General features: G+C 41.6%; 1 protein-coding gene across 6 annotated transcripts in view; it reads right to left on the bottom strand.

Moving 5' to 3' along the window:
- CCDC170 (coiled-coil domain containing 170) overlaps positions 1–21464 on the bottom strand; it is a 101759-nt gene that overhangs the window by 64122 nt on the left and 16173 nt on the right. For 4 of the 6 annotated variants that reach the window (XM_070796387.1, XM_070796388.1, XM_070796392.1 and 1 more), the window contains one exon: positions 2235–2363. In XM_070796387.1, coding sequence (XP_070652488.1) covers positions 2235–2363 — 129 coding nt within the window. Of the gene's footprint in view, positions 1–401; positions 969–2234; positions 2364–21464 lie in introns of all 6 variants that reach the window. The other 2 variants (XM_070796389.1, XM_070796390.1) reach the window with 1 other exon arrangement.

Genomic DNA, 21464 nt, shown 5'->3' with positions numbered 1-21464 from the left:
TTTCTTAATTAGAGGATGATTACTTTACAATATTGTAATGGTTTTTGCCATACATCGACATGAATGAGCCACCAGCGCACATGTGTCCCCCCATCCTGAACCCCCGCTCCCACCTTCCTCCCCACACCATCCCTCTGGGTTGTCCCAGAGCACCAGCTTTGAGTGTCTTGCTTTATGCATCAAACTTGGGCTGGTCATCTATTTTACATATGGTAATATACATGTTTCAATGCTATTCTCTCAAATCATCCCATCCTCACCTTCTCCCACAGAGTTCAAAAGTCTGTTCTTTACATCTGTGTCTCTTTTGCTGCCTTGTACATAGGATTGTCGTTACCATCTTTCCAAACTCGATATATATCTATTAATATACTGTATTGGTGTTTCTCTTTCTGACTTACTTCACTCTGTATAACACACTCCAGGTTCATCCACCTCATTAGAACTGACTCAAATGTGTTCTTTTTATAGTTGAGTAATCGTCCATTGCGTATATGCACCACAATTTCCTTATCCATTTGTCTGGCGATGAACACCTAGGTTGCTTCCATGTCCTAGCCACTGTAAACAGTGCTGCAATGAACACTGGGGTACATATGTCTCTTTAAATTCTGGTTTCCTCAGTGTGTACATTCAGCAGTGAGACTGCTGGGTCTTATGGCAGTTCTATTTCCAGTCAAAAAACTATTGAGCAATGTCCTGTGATGAATGAATCTCACTCAAGAGACAGGTGTGGTGTGTTTTGCAAAAAGGAATAAAATATTCTGCAATGGAAACTCATTTTCTAAATCTGTATTACTGCTATTGCTGCTGCTGCTGAAACGAGGAAGCTACAGGTAGGCCATTTGTAATTTCACGGCCACGACCCTTTCATAAGTCAATACAGACTATTCAATATATTACAGAATTTCTTCCCCAGCCTTCTGGACCCTTATTGCAGGAGATAAAGAAAAATAATATTCGGATGTCTGGAAAAAATATAGGAGAAAAAGAAAATCATTATAGGATTTATACAAAGGAAACACATTAACTTTTCTCTCACACTAAAATGCTGAACACAGTATGTGCCTTATAAGATATCAGATCCGTCCCATTAGAAAATTTCATGAATACATATACTTTTTGAAGGGCTTTCCTGGTGGCTCAGATGGTAAAGAATGTGCCTGCAGTGCAGATTGGGTTCAATCCCTGGACTGAGAAGATCTCCCAGAGAAGCGAATAGCTACTCACTCCAGTATCCTTGCCTGGACAATCCCATGGACAGAGGAGCCTGGCGGACTACAGTCCATGGAGTTGCAGAGTCTGACACGACTGAGAGACTCTCACTATACTACACTACTACTACTACTATACTTTTTGGAACTATGACCATGCATGCCTACATTTATTCACATACACATACACACACATTATCAACTCATCTTTCAATGGGAGCCTGACAGTCTAGTGAGACTGTCACTTACCTCACAGGCAAGCCTAGGATTCCTGGGGGCCACTAGTCTATAAGGGCAGTGAGTCTAGCAAGAATCTCCCAGAAACTCCACAATAGACTGGATCCAGCCCCAAGGGTAGATGGATCTTGGTCACCTTCCTAGAATCTCCCCCAGGCGAGCAGAACCACCACAAAAAAGGGAGGCAGATTTCTACCCCTAGAACTGCAGATTGCAAGCAATCCACCTTAAAGAAAGCTTCTCCCAGGATGCTGAGCCCTCCAATGCCCACATTGCCCCCCAAGTCCCCAGGTGCCCCTGATGCTCTCAGGAAGGACAGCTCCCCTGAGAGCCAGAATCCAGCCCAGCTCACCTCACCTCCCAGCCCAGCAAATGCACAGTCTTTCAGGAATTCTCCCAACCAGAGGGCACTAGCAGTTGCTTCAGTCACTGCCAACTCTGTGCGACCCCACAGACTGTAGCCCACCAGGCTCCTCTGTCCATGGGATTCTCCAGGAAAGAATACTGGAGTGGGTTGCCGTTTCCTTTTTCAGTGACTCTTCCTGACTTTGGAATCAAACCCGAGTCTCTTACATCTCCTGCACTGGCAGGCGGATTCTTTACCACAGAGCCACCAGGGAAGCCAACAGAGGTTTGAGGCACAATAAGAGAAAAAGAGAATAAAATTTACCGAGAAGTTTAAACCCGCCTCCCTTCATCCTGTTTCTAATCACCTCTATACTCTGTTTCGCTCCACGGGAAGCTAACAAGGCCCATTTGTGAGTAACGAAGACAGATTCTCACCTCAGACTGAGCAGATTCAAATTTGACCAGCGTTGCTGCAAGTTCACTCCGGGCAGCCTCGGCCACATTCCGATAGTGGTTTAACTGCTCCCGAGTGACCGGGACTTCCAAGAGATGATCATAAGCTTTCTGATAGGGTTCCCCAAAAGACAAAATATACAGAAGAGAGTTAAACAATATTTTCCGTGCAGCTGTGCAACGCAAGGTTAGTACAGACGCATTCTTTGTTATCCAAATATGTTGGAAAGGCTGCTCAGAGAAGGGTTTGGTTCAGATTATTTCATTCTCATTCTCAAAATTCTACGTGAAGGAGGACGCAGCCCGAGAACCAATGATAGGGTCCCCCAGGAATGAATGACAGCTCTCCCCAGATGGTAGCTGGGGTTGGCATTTAAGAGTTGGCCTTTGCCAGGATTTCCCTGGTGGGCCAGTGGTCAAGACTCTGCTTTCCCTGCAGGGGCACAAGTTCGATCCCTAGTTGGGGACCTAAGATCCCACAAGCTGTGTGAAGAGTTGGCCTTTGCCATTTTACAGTTTTCCTTCCACCCTACTCCAGTGCTATTTGACCTCTGACCAGAACAGACAGAACTGACAAAGAACCACCAGATGTTAACCTTGAGGCAGTTTTCATAGTTCTTCTGTTTCCAGACTACAAAGATTATCAACTCATCTCTGGGCTGTTGAATAAAGTGTTTATCAAAAAAACCATGTGATTTAAGAGTAGAAGTCTGTCTCCTTCATAATCACCCACAATGCCATCTACTCTCAATCTCATCGCCTGTCTTGGGGTTATGAAGCTGACTCAAATGAATGCCTGAGGCCAGAGACAGTGGTGGTGCCTGGAGTTCTTCTCCACCCAGAAGGGAAGAGCTTCCAGCCCCACTCATGGCTGCCAATGCAAAAATAGGGATCCCAACCTGGCCAGATTATTCTAATTTTTCAAGACAAGTCCTACATCCAGACTTTTTAAAAATTGTATTTATTTATTGTTGGCTGTGCTGGGTCCTCGTTGTTTCGCACACTGTTCTCTAGTTGCAGGGAGCAGGGCCTACTCTCTGGTTGCAGTGCCCAGGTTTCTTATTGCAGTGGCTTCTCCTGTTGCAGACCAAGGGTTTTAAGGCACAGGGGCTGCAGTTGTCGCGCTTCCCAGGCTCTAGAGCACAGGCTCAATAGGTGTGGCGCACAGGCCTAGCTGCTTCGCAGCAGGTGGGATCTTCTAGGACCAGGGATCAAATCCGTGTCTCCTGCATCGGCAGGCAGATTCTTTACCACTGAGCCACTGGGGAAGTCCTAACCAGACTTTCTGAAGTAAAAAAAAGTCCCAGATTTTTCAACTGGGTAACTAATTTAAATGTTTTTTTTTTTTTTTAACACGATCCCAATAAACACATCTGCAGAAGAGATTTGATGAGTTTGGACTATAGGTCTGCATCTGTAACCTCTGGTTCTGTTTCTGTCCTGCTGGTGCCGTAACATCTGCCTCCTGCAAGAATTATTCCCAAGTTTGGACGGACACCCACTTCTATGAAGTTTCCAGGGCTTGTGGTCTTTGTGAAAGACATACAGGAAAGCCATTCATTTTTGAAAGAATATGAAAGAGGTCATATAAAGGAGGGTTTCCCTGGAATATCTAGTGTCCTCAGGGGCCACATCAGTAAAACCTGTTAATGACTCTGCCTGGCTACGGAACTGCTAAAGACTACTGTTTGGAAATACTCATGAACGCAAAAGTCATCTTAAAGCCCTGAATTTCATAACAAGCGTTGTCATGACTAGTGTGTTTCAACGCACAAGATGCCAAACAAAACCTTCAGTGCACTTAGTAACAGGCAGTGTTTGCCAATGACAACACATTCAAGAAGACGGTAGGTATGTACTCCTGGGGTAAAGGCACAAAGCGTTTAACTGCATCTATGAAGAGAACCACATCCTGTCAACCTCACTCAGTATTCAGATGGAATTTCTCCACGCCAACCACTCCAGCCATGTTTCCAAAACAGGCCATGTGAGGACCTAGGTCACTCACAAGATGTTTGAACTATAGCATGCCTGGCACACATTTTCTAAAATTCCTTAGGGAAATAAGTTTCTCAATGACTATGATTATTTCTTTCATTGACAAACATGATTTTTTTAGGACATGACATAGTCATTCTTCAATTTTATATCTCTTTCATATGAAAAATATTGTGTCCGTTGGCCATAATAGTAAGAGCCTCTGAGACAGTTCAGAAGTGGGCCTTTATTTGAGGAGATTACAATGAAACACGGAGTACCACCAGAAGCATTAGCATCTTCACACACTCATGGGCAAAAGAAACTGCACATTAAGACACTACTGCCTCTAACACTGGAACAGGGCCTACAGGAGGAAGACTCTTTTGGTTACTAAGTTTAGAAGATGGTTGCCCTTTAGTTGCTAAGTTGTGTCTGACTCTTTTGTGACCCCATGGATTGTAACCTGCCAAGCTCCTCTGTCCATGGGATTTTCCAGACAAGAATACTGGAGTGGGTTGCCATTTCCTCCTCTAGGGGATCTTCCCAACCCAGAGATCGAACTTGCAGATCCTGTATTGGCAGGCGGGTTCTGTATCACTGAGCCACCTGGGAAGCCCTTAGAAGACAGTTGCTAGGGTCTAAATCACCTTTCAAAGTCCAGCAGACTCGAGACTGTTTATCAGCAAATGTTTATGAAAAGTGTATTCTGGGTCAGACACTGAGCTTACCTATGGAGTATACCACAGAAATCATTCCCTCAAGACACTCTGAGGTAGCTTGAAATGAGAAGAAATGCACAGAAGCATGAGAGGATTACAAGGATAAGGAAAAACAATACAAAAACTGAAAGAACACATGAATTTATTTATGCCTACTCATTTCCTCTTAGCCCTTCCTTCTCTGTCTCACAGACCCTTACGTAGTGTTCTTTGTGTTTAGCCTGAGTTTCTCCTTTTTTTAATTTTTTTTTTACTGAAGGATAACTGTTTTGCAGAATTTTGTTGTTTTCTGTCAAACCTCAACATGAATCAGCCATAGGTATATATATATATATGTCCCCTCCCTTTTGAACTTCCCTCCCATTTCCCTCCCTATCCCAACCCTCTAGGCTGATACAGAGTCCTTGTTTGAGTTTCCTGAGTCATACAGCAAATTCCCATTGGCTATCTATTTTACATATGGTAATGTAAGTTTCCCGGGAGAAGGCAGTGGCACCCCACTCCAGTACTCTTGCCTGGAAAATCTCAGGGACGGAGGAGCCTGGTAGGCTGCCGTCTATGCGGTCGCAGTCGGACACAACTGAGCGACTTCACTTTCACTTTTCACTTTCATGCATTGGAGAAGGAAATGGCAACCCACCCCAGTGTTCTTGCCTGGAGAATCCCAGGGACAGGGGAGCCTGGTGGGTTGCCATCTATGGGGTCGCACAGAGTCGGACACGACTGAAGCGACTTAGCAGCGGCAGCAGCAGCAATGTAAGTTTCCAGCGGATGTTGGCAATTTGATCTCTGGTTCCTCTGGTTCTCTAAAACCAGCTTGAACATCTGGAAGTTCACGGTTCACGTATTGCTGAAGCCTGGCTTGGAGAATTTTGAGCATTACTTTATTAGCGTGTGAGATGAGTGTAATTGTGCGGTAGTTTGAGCATTCTTTGGCATTGCCTTTCTTTGGGATTGGAATGAAAACTGACCTTTTCCAGTCCTGTGGCCACTGCTGAGTTTTCCAAATTTGCTGTCATATTGAGTGCAGCACTTTCACAGCATCATCTTCCAGGACTTGAAATAGCTCAACTGGAATTCCATCACTTCCACTAGCTTCGTTTGTAGTGATGCTTTCTAAGGCCCATTTGACTTCACATTCCACGATGTCTGGCTCTAGGTCAGTGACATCGTGATTATCTGGGTCATGAAGATCTTTTTTGTACAGTTCTTCTATGTATTCTTGCCACCTCTTCTTAATATCTTATGCTTCTGCTGGATCATCGAAAAAGCAAGAAAGTTCCAGAAAAACATCTATTTCTGCTTTATTGACTATGCCAAAGCCTTTGACTGTGTGGATCACAATAAACTGTGGAAAATTCTGAAAGAGATGGGAATACCAGACCACCTGACCTGCCTCTTGAGAAACCTGTATGCAGGTCAGGAAGCAACAGTTAGAACTGGACATGGAACAACAGACTGGTTCCAAATAGGAAAAGGCATACGTCAAGGCTGTGTATTGTCACCCTGCTTATTTAACTTATATGCAGAGTACATCATGAGAAACGCTGGGCTGGAAGAAGCACAAGCTGGAATCAAGATTGCCAGGGGAAATATCAATAACCTCAGATATGCAAATGACCACCCTTATGGCAACCCAGGGATCAAACCCAGGTCTCCCACATTGCAGGCAGGTGCTTTAACCTCTGAGCCATCAGGGAAGCCCTGGCAGAAACTGAAGAGGAACTAAAAAGCCTCTTGATGAAAGTGAAAGTGTAGAGTGAAAAAGTTGGCTTAAAGCTCAACATTCAGAAAACAAAGATCATGGCATCTGATCCCATCATTTCATGGCAAATAGATGGGGAAACAGTGTCAGATTTTTATTTTGGGGGGCTCCAAAATCACTGCAGATGGTGATTGCAGCCATGAAATTAAAAGACGCTTACTCCTTGGAAGGAAAGTTATGATCAACCTAGATAGCATATTCAAAAGCAGAGACATTACTTTGCCAACAAAGGTCCGTCCAGTCAAGGCTATGGTTTTTCCAGTAGTCATGTATGGATGTGAGAGTTGGACTGTGAAGAAAGCTGAGCACCGAAGAATTGATGCTTTTGAACTGTGGTGTTGGAGAAGACTCTTGAGAGTCCCTTGGACTGCAAGGAGATTCAACCAGTCCATCCTAAAGGAGATCAGTCCTGGGTGTTCATTGGAAGGACTGATACGGAAGCTGAAACTCCAATACTTTGGCCACCTCATGTGAAGAGTTGACTCATTGGAAAAGACCCTGATGCTGGGAGGGATTGGGGGCAGGAGAAGGGGATGACATAGGATGAGATGGTTGGATGGCATCACCGACTCGATGGACATGAATCTGGGTAAACTCTGGAACTTGGTGATGGACAGGGAGGCCTGGCGTGCTGCGATTCATGGGGTCGCAAAGAGTCGGACATGACTGAGTGACTAAACTGAATTGAACTGAATGTAAGTTTACATGTTACTCTCCATACATCTCACCGTCTCCTCCCTTCTCCCTATGACCATAAGTCTGTTCTCTATGTCTGTTTCTCAATTGAGTGAGTGAGTGAGTGAAGTCGCTCAGTCGTGTCCAACTCTTTGCGACCCCATGGACTGTAGTCCACCAGGCTCCTCCATCCATAGAATTTTCTAGGCAAGAGTACTGGAGTGGGTTGTCATTTCCTTCTCCAAGGGATCTTCCCGACCCAGGGATCGAAACCGGGTCTCCCACATTGCAGGCAGACACTTTACCTCATTACTGCCCTGTAAATAAATTCTTCAGAACCGTTTTCCTAGATTCCATATATGTGCATTGCTGCTGCTGAGTCGCTTCTGTCGTGTCGGATTCTGTGCGACCCCATAGATGGCAGCCCACTAGGCTCCTCTGTCCCTGGGATTCTCCAGGCAAGAATACTGGAGTGGGTTGCCATTTCCTTCTCCAATATGTGCATTAGAGTATGATATTTATCTCTTTCTGACTCACTGCACTCTGTATTATAGGTTCTAGATTTATCCACCTCATCAGAACGGATTCAAATGTGTTCTTTTTTATGGCTGAGTAATATTCTATTGTGTATATGTACCACAACTTCTTTATCCATTCATCTGTTGATTTGCATCTAGGTTGCTTCCATGTTCTACCTTGTAAATACTGCTGCAATGAACAATGGGACACATGTGTCTTTCTCAAACCTGGTTTCCTCAGGGTATATGCCTAGGAGTGGGATTTCTGGGTCATATGGTGATTTTACTCTTAGTTTTTTAAGGAATCTTCATACCATCTTCCATAGTGGCTATATCAATTTACATTCCCACCAACAGTGCAAAAGCGTCCCCTTTTCCCCACATCCTCTCCAGCATTTATTGTTTGTAGACTTTTTGATGAGGGCCATTCTGACCAGTGTGAGGTGATATCTCATTGTGGTTTTGATTTGCATTTCTCTAATAATGAGCGATGTTGAGCATCTTTACAAGTGTTTATTAGCCATCTGTATGTCTTCTTTGGAGAAACGTCTGTTTAGGTCTTTTTCCTACTTTTTGATTGGGCTGTTTGTTTCCCTTGTGTTGAGTTGTATGAGCTGCTGGTATATTTTGGAAATTAATCCTTTGTCAGTTGTTTCATTTGCTATTATTTTCTCCCATTCCAACGGTTGTCTTTTCACCTTGCTTATAGTTTCTTTAGGAGAAGGCAGTGGCACCCCACTCCAGTACTCTTGCCTGGACAATCCTATGGACAGAGGAGCCTGGTAGGCTGCAGTCCATGGGGTCACTATGAGTCGGACACGACTGAGCAACTTCCCTTTCACTTTTCACTTTCATGCATTGGAGAAGGAAATGGCAACCCACTCCAGTGTTCTTGCCTGGAGGATCCCAGGGACAGAGGAGCCTGGTCGGCTGCCGTTTATGGGGTCACACAGAGTTGGACACGACTGAAGAGACTTAGCAGCAGCAGCACAGTTTCCTTTGCTGTGCACTGAGTTTGTCCTTTGACCTGAGTTGTTTTAAAGGCTTCATTGTGTTTGTGGCTTTCTGTTCTCAGAATTTATTAGGATGCCTGTTTTATCACACTGTGCTCAAACAACCCATCTTCATTCTGGGCTGACATTCACAGGTGTACACCAGTGGAGTGAACCAGTCTCCATTCAGAACTGGGTCCATTCAAACCGGAAGGCTGTCCTTATTAGACCAGTCATTACACATTTTCACCATCTTCCTGGTCTCTATCATTTCTACTTCAGGGAATTCATCAAGGTTTTTGTGAATGTTCAGTTTTATGAACATCCAATGGGTAGTTAAAAAGAAGATATAGGATTTCCCTGGTGGTCCAATGGTTAACACTCCACGTTTCCAATGCAGGACGCACGAGTTCAATCTCTCATTGGGGAAGTAAGATCCCACATGTTGTGGGACAGGGCCAAAATAAATGGATAAATAAAAATAAAAAGAAGGTATATTCTCATAGTTACAGATGGAGAAAACAAGCTTATGGTTACCAGGGGATAAGGTGTTGGGGGATAAATTGGGAGATTGGAATTGACATATACATACTACTATATACATGAAATAGACAACAACCTACTGTATCTCACAGGGAGGTCTACTCAATATTCTGTAATGATCTATATGAGCAAAGACTCTAAAAACAGTTGATACCTGTATACGTATAACTGATTCACTTTGCTGTACAGCAGAAATTAACACAACACTGTAAATCAATTACACTCTAATAAAAATTTTTCAAGTACTACAAAAAATAAAAAGAAGGTATAGTCTCTTTCTTTGGAGCTTCAAGTTCAATATGGATTAATTCATTCTACTTTGCTCATCATTTTAATTAGGCATTTCTAGTCTTATCTATTTCTATGCTTTAACTTGATCAGGGCTCGAGAAAGATCAGTTAGAGCCTCTGATTGCTACTGTAATTCTCTGTCACCTTGTAGCACTTGCATTCTTGCTTAATGGAAACTAGTACTGTTTGACTTGGTGCAAAGATTCAGAAATCGCATATAGTCGTTGTAAATTATACCACGTAACACCATAATGTGCCATTATCTTTCTCACTTAACCATTTCTGCTCACAATTCAGCCCTTTCTGATACTGAGATCATGATCCCGAATTTCTTTTTGTTTGTATCTGACTACATATACCTCTGTTCCAGCTTTTAATTTTCAACCTTTCTGTATCACTTCGTCTTAGATGTAAATAAAGCTGGTTAAGCCCTCTGGATACCTTCTCAATCACACTCTATTAAAATTTAAATGTAAGTACTATGACCCAGCAGTTCTACCTCTCAATTATTTCCCCTTGGAAAACAGTCATATATGTGAGTAACAGTAGGTCTTAGGATACTTATTACACCATTATCGGTAATAACAAAAAAGAGAGAAGGGGTGACACAATACAAATCCCCATCAACAAGGCAATTGCTGAAAAAGGCGCTCCTATACTATGAATACTGCCAATAAGCAGGAGGAGACTGCCCTGTATGTTTGGGCATAAGCAGATCTCCAAGATACACCACTGGACAAAAGTAACAAAGTATAGATCCATAGTTTGATACTTTTTTCCCCTTAAAGCACACATGAAGGGAAAGTACTGTGTATTTTCTGCAAATATATTTAGAGAAGAAAAAAAGGTCTGAAGGAACACACATCAGCTGTATAACAATCCTTATCTCTGAGGCTGACAGGAGTACTGGAGCTGGGGAGGGGAATGGCTTTGGTTTCTTCTCAAGAAGGTATATTTATGCATTAATTACATAATTAAGCATAATTAAAAGAAAATTACTGGGAAGAAATGTTACTAAGGTAATCTTTTAGTTATAGAACTACATTTATTTTCTTCTTTATTACGTTTTTATATTTTCTAAATCTTTTACAGTGACTGTGCATTAATTTCATAATCAGAGTAAATATTTCCCCTTTAAATGAAAAAACAAAAAAGGAACAAGGACAAGAATCCACAAAAATCACAAATTCTGCCATGCAGCATCTTTAAGGAGGACACAGGGGCAAAGAAACACCACCAGTAGCATAGAGATTGAAATGTACGTGAGGCCAGACCTCTCAGGGTTTTGCTCTTTTAATTAAGCCTCCCTAGAGTTAATAAAAATTTTGGAAAGCTTTTCTATAAATATTAAATAATCTTCACTTTAACAAAAAACTAATTTTACCCTAATTTCAAAGTGGCAAGATTAAAACTCATCCATTTGTCCTCATATGAGGACACTCTAAGTTATTAGGTCTCCCAGCCAATCCATGAAGCAATTTCACATTAATTTTAGAAAGCCAACTACCTATGATTTGCTTCGGCTACTGATATTATGATAATGATTGAAATTGCCTTGCAGGGTGGCTCATAGGCTTTTCAGAATAAAGATGGTTTCAAAGCTCAAAGGCAAAAAGAAGAGATCAGCTTATTCATAACTTGGTACACAATGTGTCCAATTACCCAGCCTGAGGACAATGCCTTGGGCCAGTCTTGCTTCTATGGTGTTTAGCTGTCTTATTTTCCTATGGACAGGAAAAAAAAAAAGAGAGAGAGTGAAGAAAATCGCTGCCAACCTCTGACACACAAAAGTACCTAAATCCATTCCTGTCTTTCCATCTCATACCCAGTCTCCTCTTTGTTCCAGCATTATTCCATACCACACTGCACAACCGTGTCACTGAGGCACTTTCACAGGGGAAGGCGTCCTTTGGTCTCTCTTTTTCTTTCTATCACCTTCCCTCTCTCTCCCCTTCCCTCTTCAAGCCTCCAGGGCTGCCCCAGTGAGCAATCCTCGCTAAGACTCTCTCCCCTACTCTCTAACTTCTTCCCCTCACATAGTTTTTTCCCTAATTTATGGTGCATAACTTAAGTACTGCAACTGTATTTATGGGCTTCCCTGGTGGCTCAGCAGTAAAGAATACACTTGCCAATGCAGGAGACATGGGTTCGATCTCTGCGTCCAGAAGATCCCCTGCAGAAAGAAATGGCAACCCACTGCCCACTCTTCTTGCCTGGAAAATCCCATAGGCAGAGGAGCCTGGCAGTCTACAGTCCACGGGGTCACAAAAGAGTCAGACTCGACTGAGTGACTATACAACTTCAACAAAATGTATTTCTCCAACCAATGCCAATTTTGACTACTTATCAGTTCTTCTCCAGACTTTGAAGGACTTTCCTGCTTTTCTTTCTTACATCTGCATTTGGTTTCTGGGTTTTCCTAAGTGCTTGCCAGGGACAGTGTGATGGGTATGGAATTCAGGAAACAAATCGGTGTGTCATCATCTTAGTAGTTGTGGAGCAAATTTTGGAGGAAGACATTTCTGCATTAAATCAAGCTTTGTGAAAAAGCTGATGTATTATTTTGACACTGTTCTCTAATCACATTTTTCTTGGGTGTCATTTGAAACCCCTTCTATCTCAATATCTTTATTGAAAAGAATACAGTATTCCAAAATGTTCTTAATACTATGGCTCCACTAAAAGAAACCGAATTATTTTTTCATGGATGGGAAGGACCGCAGTTAGAAAAACTTAAGATGCCAAACTTTCTGAGGGCTTGCTTCAAATACTAATCCCGATGTAACTCTAACAAATATTAAATATGTAATTATATGTACTAGATATGTATCATATACATATCTAATATTCACTGACCCAGGAACTATTCTAATTCAGTCTTCACGACAAACCTATGAGTAGAGACTGTTCTTATACCCTCATCTGAAAACGAGACAATTAAGGGCTAAAAAGGCAATTCCTTTTTCAAACAGCAAACAACTGGTAGTAGATCTGAAAGCAGTAATAGCTTTTCTGTGCTATCTAATTTAAAAGTTAGGCTTAAAGGACATTTAATGAATGTGCATATGAAATGTTCCTGACACTGCAGGAGGCACTTCAGCATATACCCCAGAACACACAATTCTACTTGTAATTCTACGTGAATGTTCGTGGTTCACAGTATCCATCAATATAGGAATTGGTCATCCATAAGAATAGTACATCCATGTACTATCATATAAGAATAGTCATCCATGGAATAGTACATCCATAAAATGGGAATCTAGAAAACAATTAATAGAACTGAACTAAATCTATTTAAAGCAGCATGGATAGATCTCAAAAACATACTGTTTTTCAAATACAGTAAATCAGAGAACAAAACTAATAGTATGATACCATTTATGTTTCAAAAATACATGTTATTTTAAATTAGCTTAAAGAATAAAAACCAATAAAAAGCAAAAAAAAAGGAAAATTAAAAAAGTGTTAAACAAAATAAAATATTCTCTATAGGTATAAGTATGAACACAAAAAGTATTTTTAATGATCTGGCGGATACTCACCAAATGTATTTAATAATTACCTCTGGAGAATGAGGGAAGGGGATTAAGATTAGTGGTAGTTGACAAAAGATACTGCAGCTTAATGTGTAATGTTCTCATTTTTAAAGGAAAAGTGGCTGCAATTGTAATATTCAAATTAATTTTTTAATTAAGAGACAGCTGGAAACATGTTTAAAGAGTCCAATTCAGTATGTTCTCAATTTTAACATCCTAATCTTTAGATTTAAGAAGCTGAATACCATGTAAATTCTTCACCGGCTGCAGAGGCAGTGGGAAACCCTGAACTTGAACCTCGGCTTGCACAAGACCGCAGAGGTAGAAAGAATTACTGAATTTCCAGCAATGCTTGGAATGCATTTTTTATTCAACAAGAAAGTTTTGACTACTTCTTGGATAGGAAGTTCACCACAAAAATGAATGGAATAATACAATGTTATAGCCAAAATAGTATCTTCAAGGATTAAAACAAGAATTCAATGATTCTTAATGTTTTTATTAACTGTAAAAAGATCTCCAACAAAGGACAAATTAGAAACAGAAAACAACCTAAATAACATGTACATTGCAACTACATCCCTGCTCTCTCTTCTGGGGTGACCCTTAACTCTGCCCAGAGAAAATTCAGCTAAATGATGCTACTTCATCATCCCTAGCAGCATTTCTTCTGTTAAAAGGAAGCCATGATTTCCAGCATACACACTTCTGAAAGCAACCAAGTCCCTCCAGAGACAAATTTTGTAAAAAATGAGAAGACAGTGGGACACGTTAGCAACAAGTAATCTCTCCAGGTTTCAGGTTAGGAAGAAACCAAATAATTTTTAACCTCCCTATAAGAATTCTCACAAGGGAACAAAGCAAGATCTACAGTAAGTTTTTAGAAGGAATTTTTCTCTCTTTTGTGTCCAGAATAAATCAGGTTATAGGCAGATTCCAAATCCGAAATTGTAGTGCTTAGCAACTCTCACTAGTTATCATGAAGACATGGATGTCCTCAGCCCGCTCTAGAGGACAGTCTACTAGAGTGGACAGACCCTTGTTTAGGAAGCCCTTCCTTTCTAAAGCTAGACCCCCTAATCTCACCCTCTCTCCTCCCCAAGACCTGCACCACACCATAAAGAGCTCTGCAGAAGGCAGGTTGGGGAGATCAAAGGAGGGGTGGAGACCACCAAGAAAATCAACTAATGGACAGTGTATTCACCCTCATAGCAGTCTTCTCACTCTTCTTATAGGTGTCATTTCAAAGTCAGTATTGCCTCAGCAAGTATTCAGAAGGACTTGACCAGTCAAAATTCCCACCTGACCACACCACTATCTTCCCACTATATAAAGACCCTGATGCTGGGAAAGACTGAAGGTAGGAGGAGAAGGGGACGACAGAGGATGAGATGGTTGTATGGCATCACCGACTCAATGGACATGAGTTTGAGTAAACTCCGGGAGTTGGTGATGGACAGGGAAGCCTGGCGTGCTGCAGTGCATGGGGTCACAAAGAGTCGGACATGACTGAGCAACTGAACTGAAACTGAACTGATTCTCTCATAGCAGCCTATGCTTCTCCTTCAGGTCACTTACAGAGTGGTAAGGAATACATGATATGTGTAATTAAGTATGTAAGGTCTCTCTCCCTTAAAACTCTGTGATAGGGCTTCCCTGATGGCTCAGTGGTAAAGAATCTGCTTGCTGATACAGGAAACACAAGTTCGAGTCCTGCTCCAGGAAGATTCCACACACCAAGGAGCAACTAAGCCCATTGCCCATAACTACTGAGCCTGTGCTCCGGAGCCCAGGAGCCGCAGCAACTGAGCCTACACTCCCTAAGCCCGTGTCCACAACAAGAGAAGTCACCGAAGTGAGAAACCCACACACCGCAAAGAAGAGTAAACCCCACTCACAGTAACTGCAGAAATGCCCAAGAAGCAACGAAGACCCAACACAGCCAAAAACAAACTTAAAAATTATTTTTTAAACAGTCTTTGATATCCACTAAGACATACCTAGCACCTAACCAGAACCTCACAATGTAAATGCTCGATAATTATCTGCAGAATAAAGGAATGGATGCTATATTGCTCTTCTTATTAATATCCCATCCTCCCGTGTGATTCACTCCCCAATCTCATCTGCTATGCCAAGTTCCACCAGCCTCTGGAGTTGGCTGACTTCTACTGCACCCCAAGCCCCAGGGATGATGGGCTGGTTTAGGAAGCACGCAGATTCTCCCACTCTGCAATATCAGAGCCTGTCCATCTATAGTAGCATTGTTGTTTTTGTTTAGTCCCTAAGTCCTGTCTGATTCTTTGTGACCCCCATGGACTATAACCTGTCAGGCTCCTCTGTCTGTGGGATTTCCCAGGCAAAAATACCAGAGTGGGTTGCAATTTGCTTCTCCAGGGGATCTTCCCAACCCAAGGATTGAACCCACGTCTCCTGCTTTGCAGGAGGATTCTTTTACCTCTGAGCCACCAGGGAAGCCCAATAGTAGCATTGACATCCATCAAACCATGGATGTATCACGTAAATATGAGCCCTGACAAGAGAAACGTCTTGCTTTTGACTCCGTGGGTGTTCTGGAACGTACTTTGCAATCACTGAATTTTGTTACTGTTGTTCAGTCACTAAGTCGTGTCCAACTCTTTGCAACCCCATGGACTGCAGCACATCAGGCTTCCCTGTCCTTCAATGTCTCCCAGAGTTTGCTCAAATTCATGTCCATTGAGTCAGAGATGCCATCCAACCATCTTGTCCTCTGTCGTCCCTTTCTCCTCCTACCTTCAATCTTTCCCAGAATCAGGGAGCTAATCACTGAATAGCTTCTCCTAAGCCATGGCAGGAGCATAAACTAAAGGCTAGTCCCAAATCCACTAGTGTTTCCTGTAATCTTTACAGTTTACCAGACGTCTAGATCTTAGAGAAAGGCTTTAACTTCCACCCAACGTCTCAAGTTTATTTTTTACCAGTGCCAAAACAAGAAAAACAAAAAAAGGAATTAAGAAAATGGCAGGAAAGAAAGGTTAAAAGAGAGAACAAATAAGAGGAAGCAAGTATCCTGGACGTACAATAAACCCTTTACATATGAACGAGTTTCATTTCGAAATCGTATTTGTTGAATCCAATTTATTCAAAAATCCAACAAAATTAGCCTAGGTACCTAACTAACACAATTGGCCATATAGTACTGTGAATAGGTTTACAATACTTTTCACACAAATAATACATTAAAAAAACAAACACAAAAAATAAAACACCTTTAATCCTACAGTACAGTACCTTGAAAAGTACAGTAGTACCAAGTACATCACTTCTGCCTGTGCACTTGCTTCAGACATCCTGGGCTTGAAACAAAGACACTGTAGTACTGTGCTCTTTAGAGTAGTGTGCAGTAAAAGTACAACCACTTGTAGAGGATGCACACACGTGACGATTATGTAAGTGAACTAACTTACATGACTGGACACGCAAATGCATGTTCACATCTTTGACAGTTCGTAACTTAAAGGTCTGCAGTAGGGGACTTACTGTCCTGTTGGTACCGAGCACTTGTTAGGGATGGACCAGTTTACCTTGGCTCTTCCAAGTAGATCAACCTGAGTCACACGATCTACCAGGACCACGAGGTAAAGCAAACAAGTTGCTCACTACAGGAAATCACAAATTTCCAAACCCGTGGAACAACTGAACGGCATAACATCAAGCCTTTGTTCAGTAAAAGCACTTCAGTAGCAGGGTCAAAACAATAAAGTCCAATTAGCCATCTCGCTTGAGTTTTGACTTTTCAGGGATAATCTGAAGTAGAGCAGAGTATGAATGAATGCTGCTTCTTTAGTCAACCCTCTGAATGTCATCTGACAACATCAACTTAGTTAATATCAGAAACGCATTCCTGAGACCTCTTGTATTAAGACTCATCATCTGGACCCAGCCTCCAGCTGAGATCAGTGGAAGTATGTCCTGCTGGTGAGTTTAGGGACTACCCTGATGGCTCAGCTGGTAAAGAATCTGCCTGCAATGCGGGAGACCTGGGTTTGATCCCAAGGTTGGGAAGATCCCCTGGAGAAGGGAATGGCTACCCACTCCGGTATTCTGGCCTGGAGAATTCCATGGACTGTATAGTCCATGGGGTCGCAGAGTCAGACATGACTGCGAGACTTTCATTATTGCTAAACAATGGTCCTGTTGGAACAAATATAGGTGGAATTTCACTCATCTCTTGTAAAAATGGAAAACAGCAAGTCTCATATTTTTAAAATTAGTCATGCCAAGAGATCAACCTAGAATAGAAATAAGAGTTTCAGCAAAAACTAGGAGGGAGAGGAGAGAGTTGACCAAGATATACTGGGAAAGAAAAGCCAGGAATTATTTATTCATCCACATTTTGTCAGATGAGAATAAATGTTTAAAACATCTGAAAAAAAATGCTTATCTTGCAGGAACAAAAATTATAACTTTCAATCATTGTTAGGGTGAAGGTCCTGTTGCTGCTGCTGCTAAGTCGCTTCAGCTGTGTCTGACTCTGTGTGACCCCAGAGACGGCAGCCCACCAGGCTCCACCGTCCCTGGGATTCTCCAGGCAAGAACACTGGAGTGGGTTGCCATTTCCTTCTCCAATGCAAGAAAGTGAAAAGTGAAAGTGAAGTCGCTCAGTCGTGTCCGACTCTTCGCGACCCCATGGACTGCAGCCCACCAGGCTCCTCTGTCCATGGGATTTTCCAGGCAAGAGTACTGGAGTGGGGTGCCATTGCCTTCTCCGCATCTCTAAAAACAATCAGAAACGGGTGTCAGTAAAATCACAGAATGAACGAAGGAAGGAATGAAATGGCACAGCCAGAATTCAAACCAAAGCCCATCTGACTCCAAAGCCCATACTGTTCATCACTATGTTATCGTCATATATAGATATGCAATCATTTCTCCCTAAATTGAATTCTCTTCTGAACTTGATTCAATATTGCTGTTCTGCAAGGCAAGTCAGGTTGTTGCAGTAAAGAGCTGCATTTCCAAAATTAATGATAAGTTCACAAAATTTAACTTTGATAAATTCATAAATCTCCTTCCAACCACTTTTTGGAAGATTCCTAGGAGGGAGGGATAAACTGGGAGATTGGGATTGACATATACACACTACTATATATAAAATAGATGACTAATAAGGACCTACTGCATAGGACAGGGAACTCTACTCAATACTCTGTAATGACCTATATGGGAAAAGTATAAAAAAAGAGTGGATATATGTATAACTAATTCACTTTGCTGAACAGTAGAAACTAACACCTTGTCAATCAACTATATTTCAATAAAAAATAAATTTAAGAAAGATTCCTTCTGCTTTCTACAAGTTCATATATGCTGTACAGGTTGGGTCTAGTCAATTTAGAAGCTTATATTTTCATTTAATATAAAGTCTTCTGTGGAAAATTCTTAAAGAGATGGGAATACCAGACCACGTGACTTGCCTCCTGAGAGGCAAGTGTATGCCTGTCAAGAGACAACAGTTAGAACTGGACATGGAACAACAGACTGGTTCCAAATCGAGAAAGGAGTACGTCAAGGCTGTATATTGTCACCCTGCTTATTTAACTTCTATGCAGAGCACATCATGCAAAATGCTGGGCTGGATGAAGCCCGAGCTGGAATCAAGATTGCCAGGAGAAATATCAATAACCTCAGAGATGCAGATGACACCACTTCTTATGGCACCAAGTGAAGAAGAACTAAAGAGCCTCTTGATGAAAGTCAAAGAGGAGAGTGAAAAAGTTGGCTTAAAACTCAACATTCAGAAAACTAAGATTATGGCATCCAGTCCCACCACTTCACAGCAAATAGATGGGGAAACAATGGAAACCATGACAGACTTTACTTTTTTGGGCTCCAAAATCACTGCAGAGGGTGACTGCAGCCATGAAATTAAAAGACACTTGCTTCTTGGAAGAAAAGCTATGACCAACCTAGACAGCATATTAAAAGCATTACTTTGCCAACAAAGGTCCACATAGTCAAAGCTATGGTTTTTCCAGTAGTCATGTATGGATGTGAGAGTTGGACTATAAAGAAAGCTGAGCACTGAAGAATTGATGCTTTTGAACTGTGGTGCTAGAGAAGACTCTTGAGAGTCCCTTGGACTGCAAGGAGATCAAACCAGTCCATCCTAAAGGAGATAAGTCCTGAATATTCATTGGAAGGATTGATACTGAAGCTGAAACTCCAATATGTTGGCCACCTGATTCGAAGAATTGACTCACTGGAAAGGACCCTGATGCTGGGAAAGACTGAAGGCAGGAGGAGAAGGGGACGACAGAGGATGAGATGGTTGGATGGCATCACTGACTCAATGGACATGAGTTTGAGTAAACTCCGGGAGTCGGTGATGGACAGGGAAGCCTGGTGTGCTGCACCCCATGGGGTCACAAAGAGTTGGACATGACTGAGTGACTGAACTGAACTGAAAGTCCTTTGAATTTTTTTTTAATCTGTTCACTTTACCAAGATAACATCTTAGTTAAGTAAGCCACAGGCAAATTAATTAATTTCAGGTCCTATTTTAAGTGACAACAATTTCTCAGCATTTGTATTGGATAGAACTCCATGGGAGGTATTGGGTGTAACTTTCAAGGCTCATAATGAATGCAGATTTGGGAACACTGTCACATGTCACATTGTCACATGTCACAAATAGCTTCTTTGAGTGGAATGGGGGAAATGAAAACCTCTGTTGACAAAGAGATGGGACATTTTATTCATCTGAATCCTACATATCTTTTCACATATTAATGATTCTAGACTTCTTCTCAAGTGGGGTTTTTTCACTCCATCTATTATCAAACACTTGATAAATTATCTTAAAGTGAAAATTTTTCCAAAATGTAATATTTCAGTTCCTATGCTGAGTGGTATGCTTAAAACTTTTAACAAGTTGTCTATTCAAATTGGCTCCTCAGGAATATTTCCCTTAGAAGGAATTTAAAATACAGTTTAACCAATTTTCCAAAAGAGCACTTCTCTAGTGCAATAAAACTGTCGTAGGGAGATTTAAATTTTGCTGGACTTCAGTTCAATATTCATCATTTTATGTCAACCTTTAAGTGAAGGAACAAGTAATTTTAAGATAAAATTTTCTAAGCATGATTTACAATTGCCAAGTCATGAAAGCACCTAAGTATCCATCAATGGATGAATGGATAAGGAAGAAAATGTGACATATTTATACCCATCTCTATCTCTAGATATAGTTATAACTAGGGGGCTTCCCTGGAAGCTCAGCTGGTAAAGAATCCGCCTGCAATGCAGGAGACCCCAGTTTGACTCCTGGGTCAGGAAGGTCCTCTGGAGAAGGGATAGGCTACCTACTCCAATATTTTGGAGCTTCTCTGGTAGGTCAGATGGTAAAGAATCCTCTTGCAATGCGGGACACCTGGGTTCGATCCCTGGGTTGGGAAGATCCCTTGGAGAAGGGAACAGTTACCCACTCCAGCGCTCTCGCTTGGAGAACTCCATGAACAGAGGAACCTGGCAGCCTACAATCCATGGGGTCACAAAGAGTCGACACGACTGAGCAATTTTCACTACACTGGGTTGGCCAAAAAGTTCCTTCAGGCTTTTCCTTAGATAGTACAGAAAACCAAACAAACTTTTTATATCTAAATATATCTATATCTAAAAATGGATACTACCCAACCACAGAAAAGAAGAAACTTTGCAACAACATAAACGGACCTTGAGGGCATTATACTAAGTGAAATAAGTCAGAGAAGAACAAACATTGTATGATCTCATATGTGGAATCTAAAACAAGCAAAAATCTCATTAAAGAGAGAGATCAGACTTACAGTTACCAGAGGCAGGGGGCAGGGGTTGTGTGGGGTGCAGGAACTGGATGAAGATAGTCAAAAAGTACAAACTTCCAGTTATAAGACAAATAAATACTGGGGCTATAATATGCAACATAATGACTATAGTTAACACTGGTATACGATATTTTGAAAAGTCCTAAAAGTTCTCATCACAAGGAAAGAAACATTCTTTTTTTTTCTTTTGTATCTGTATAAGATGATGAGTGTTAATTTAACTAAATTTATTGTGGTAATTACATCACAATATATTTAAGGCATTATGCTGTATGCCACAGTGCTGTATGTCAATCATATCAGTAAAATTGGGAAAAATATGTTCTATTATCTGTCTTACTATC

This window comes from Bos indicus, chromosome 9 (genome assembly GCF_029378745.1).
Source record: "Bos indicus isolate NIAB-ARS_2022 breed Sahiwal x Tharparkar chromosome 9, NIAB-ARS_B.indTharparkar_mat_pri_1.0, whole genome shotgun sequence".
Lineage (NCBI taxonomy): Eukaryota > Metazoa > Chordata > Mammalia > Artiodactyla > Bovidae > Bos > Bos indicus.
The sequence above is the reverse complement of the archived record's forward strand: the minus strand, read 5'-3'. Positions and strand labels throughout refer to the sequence as shown.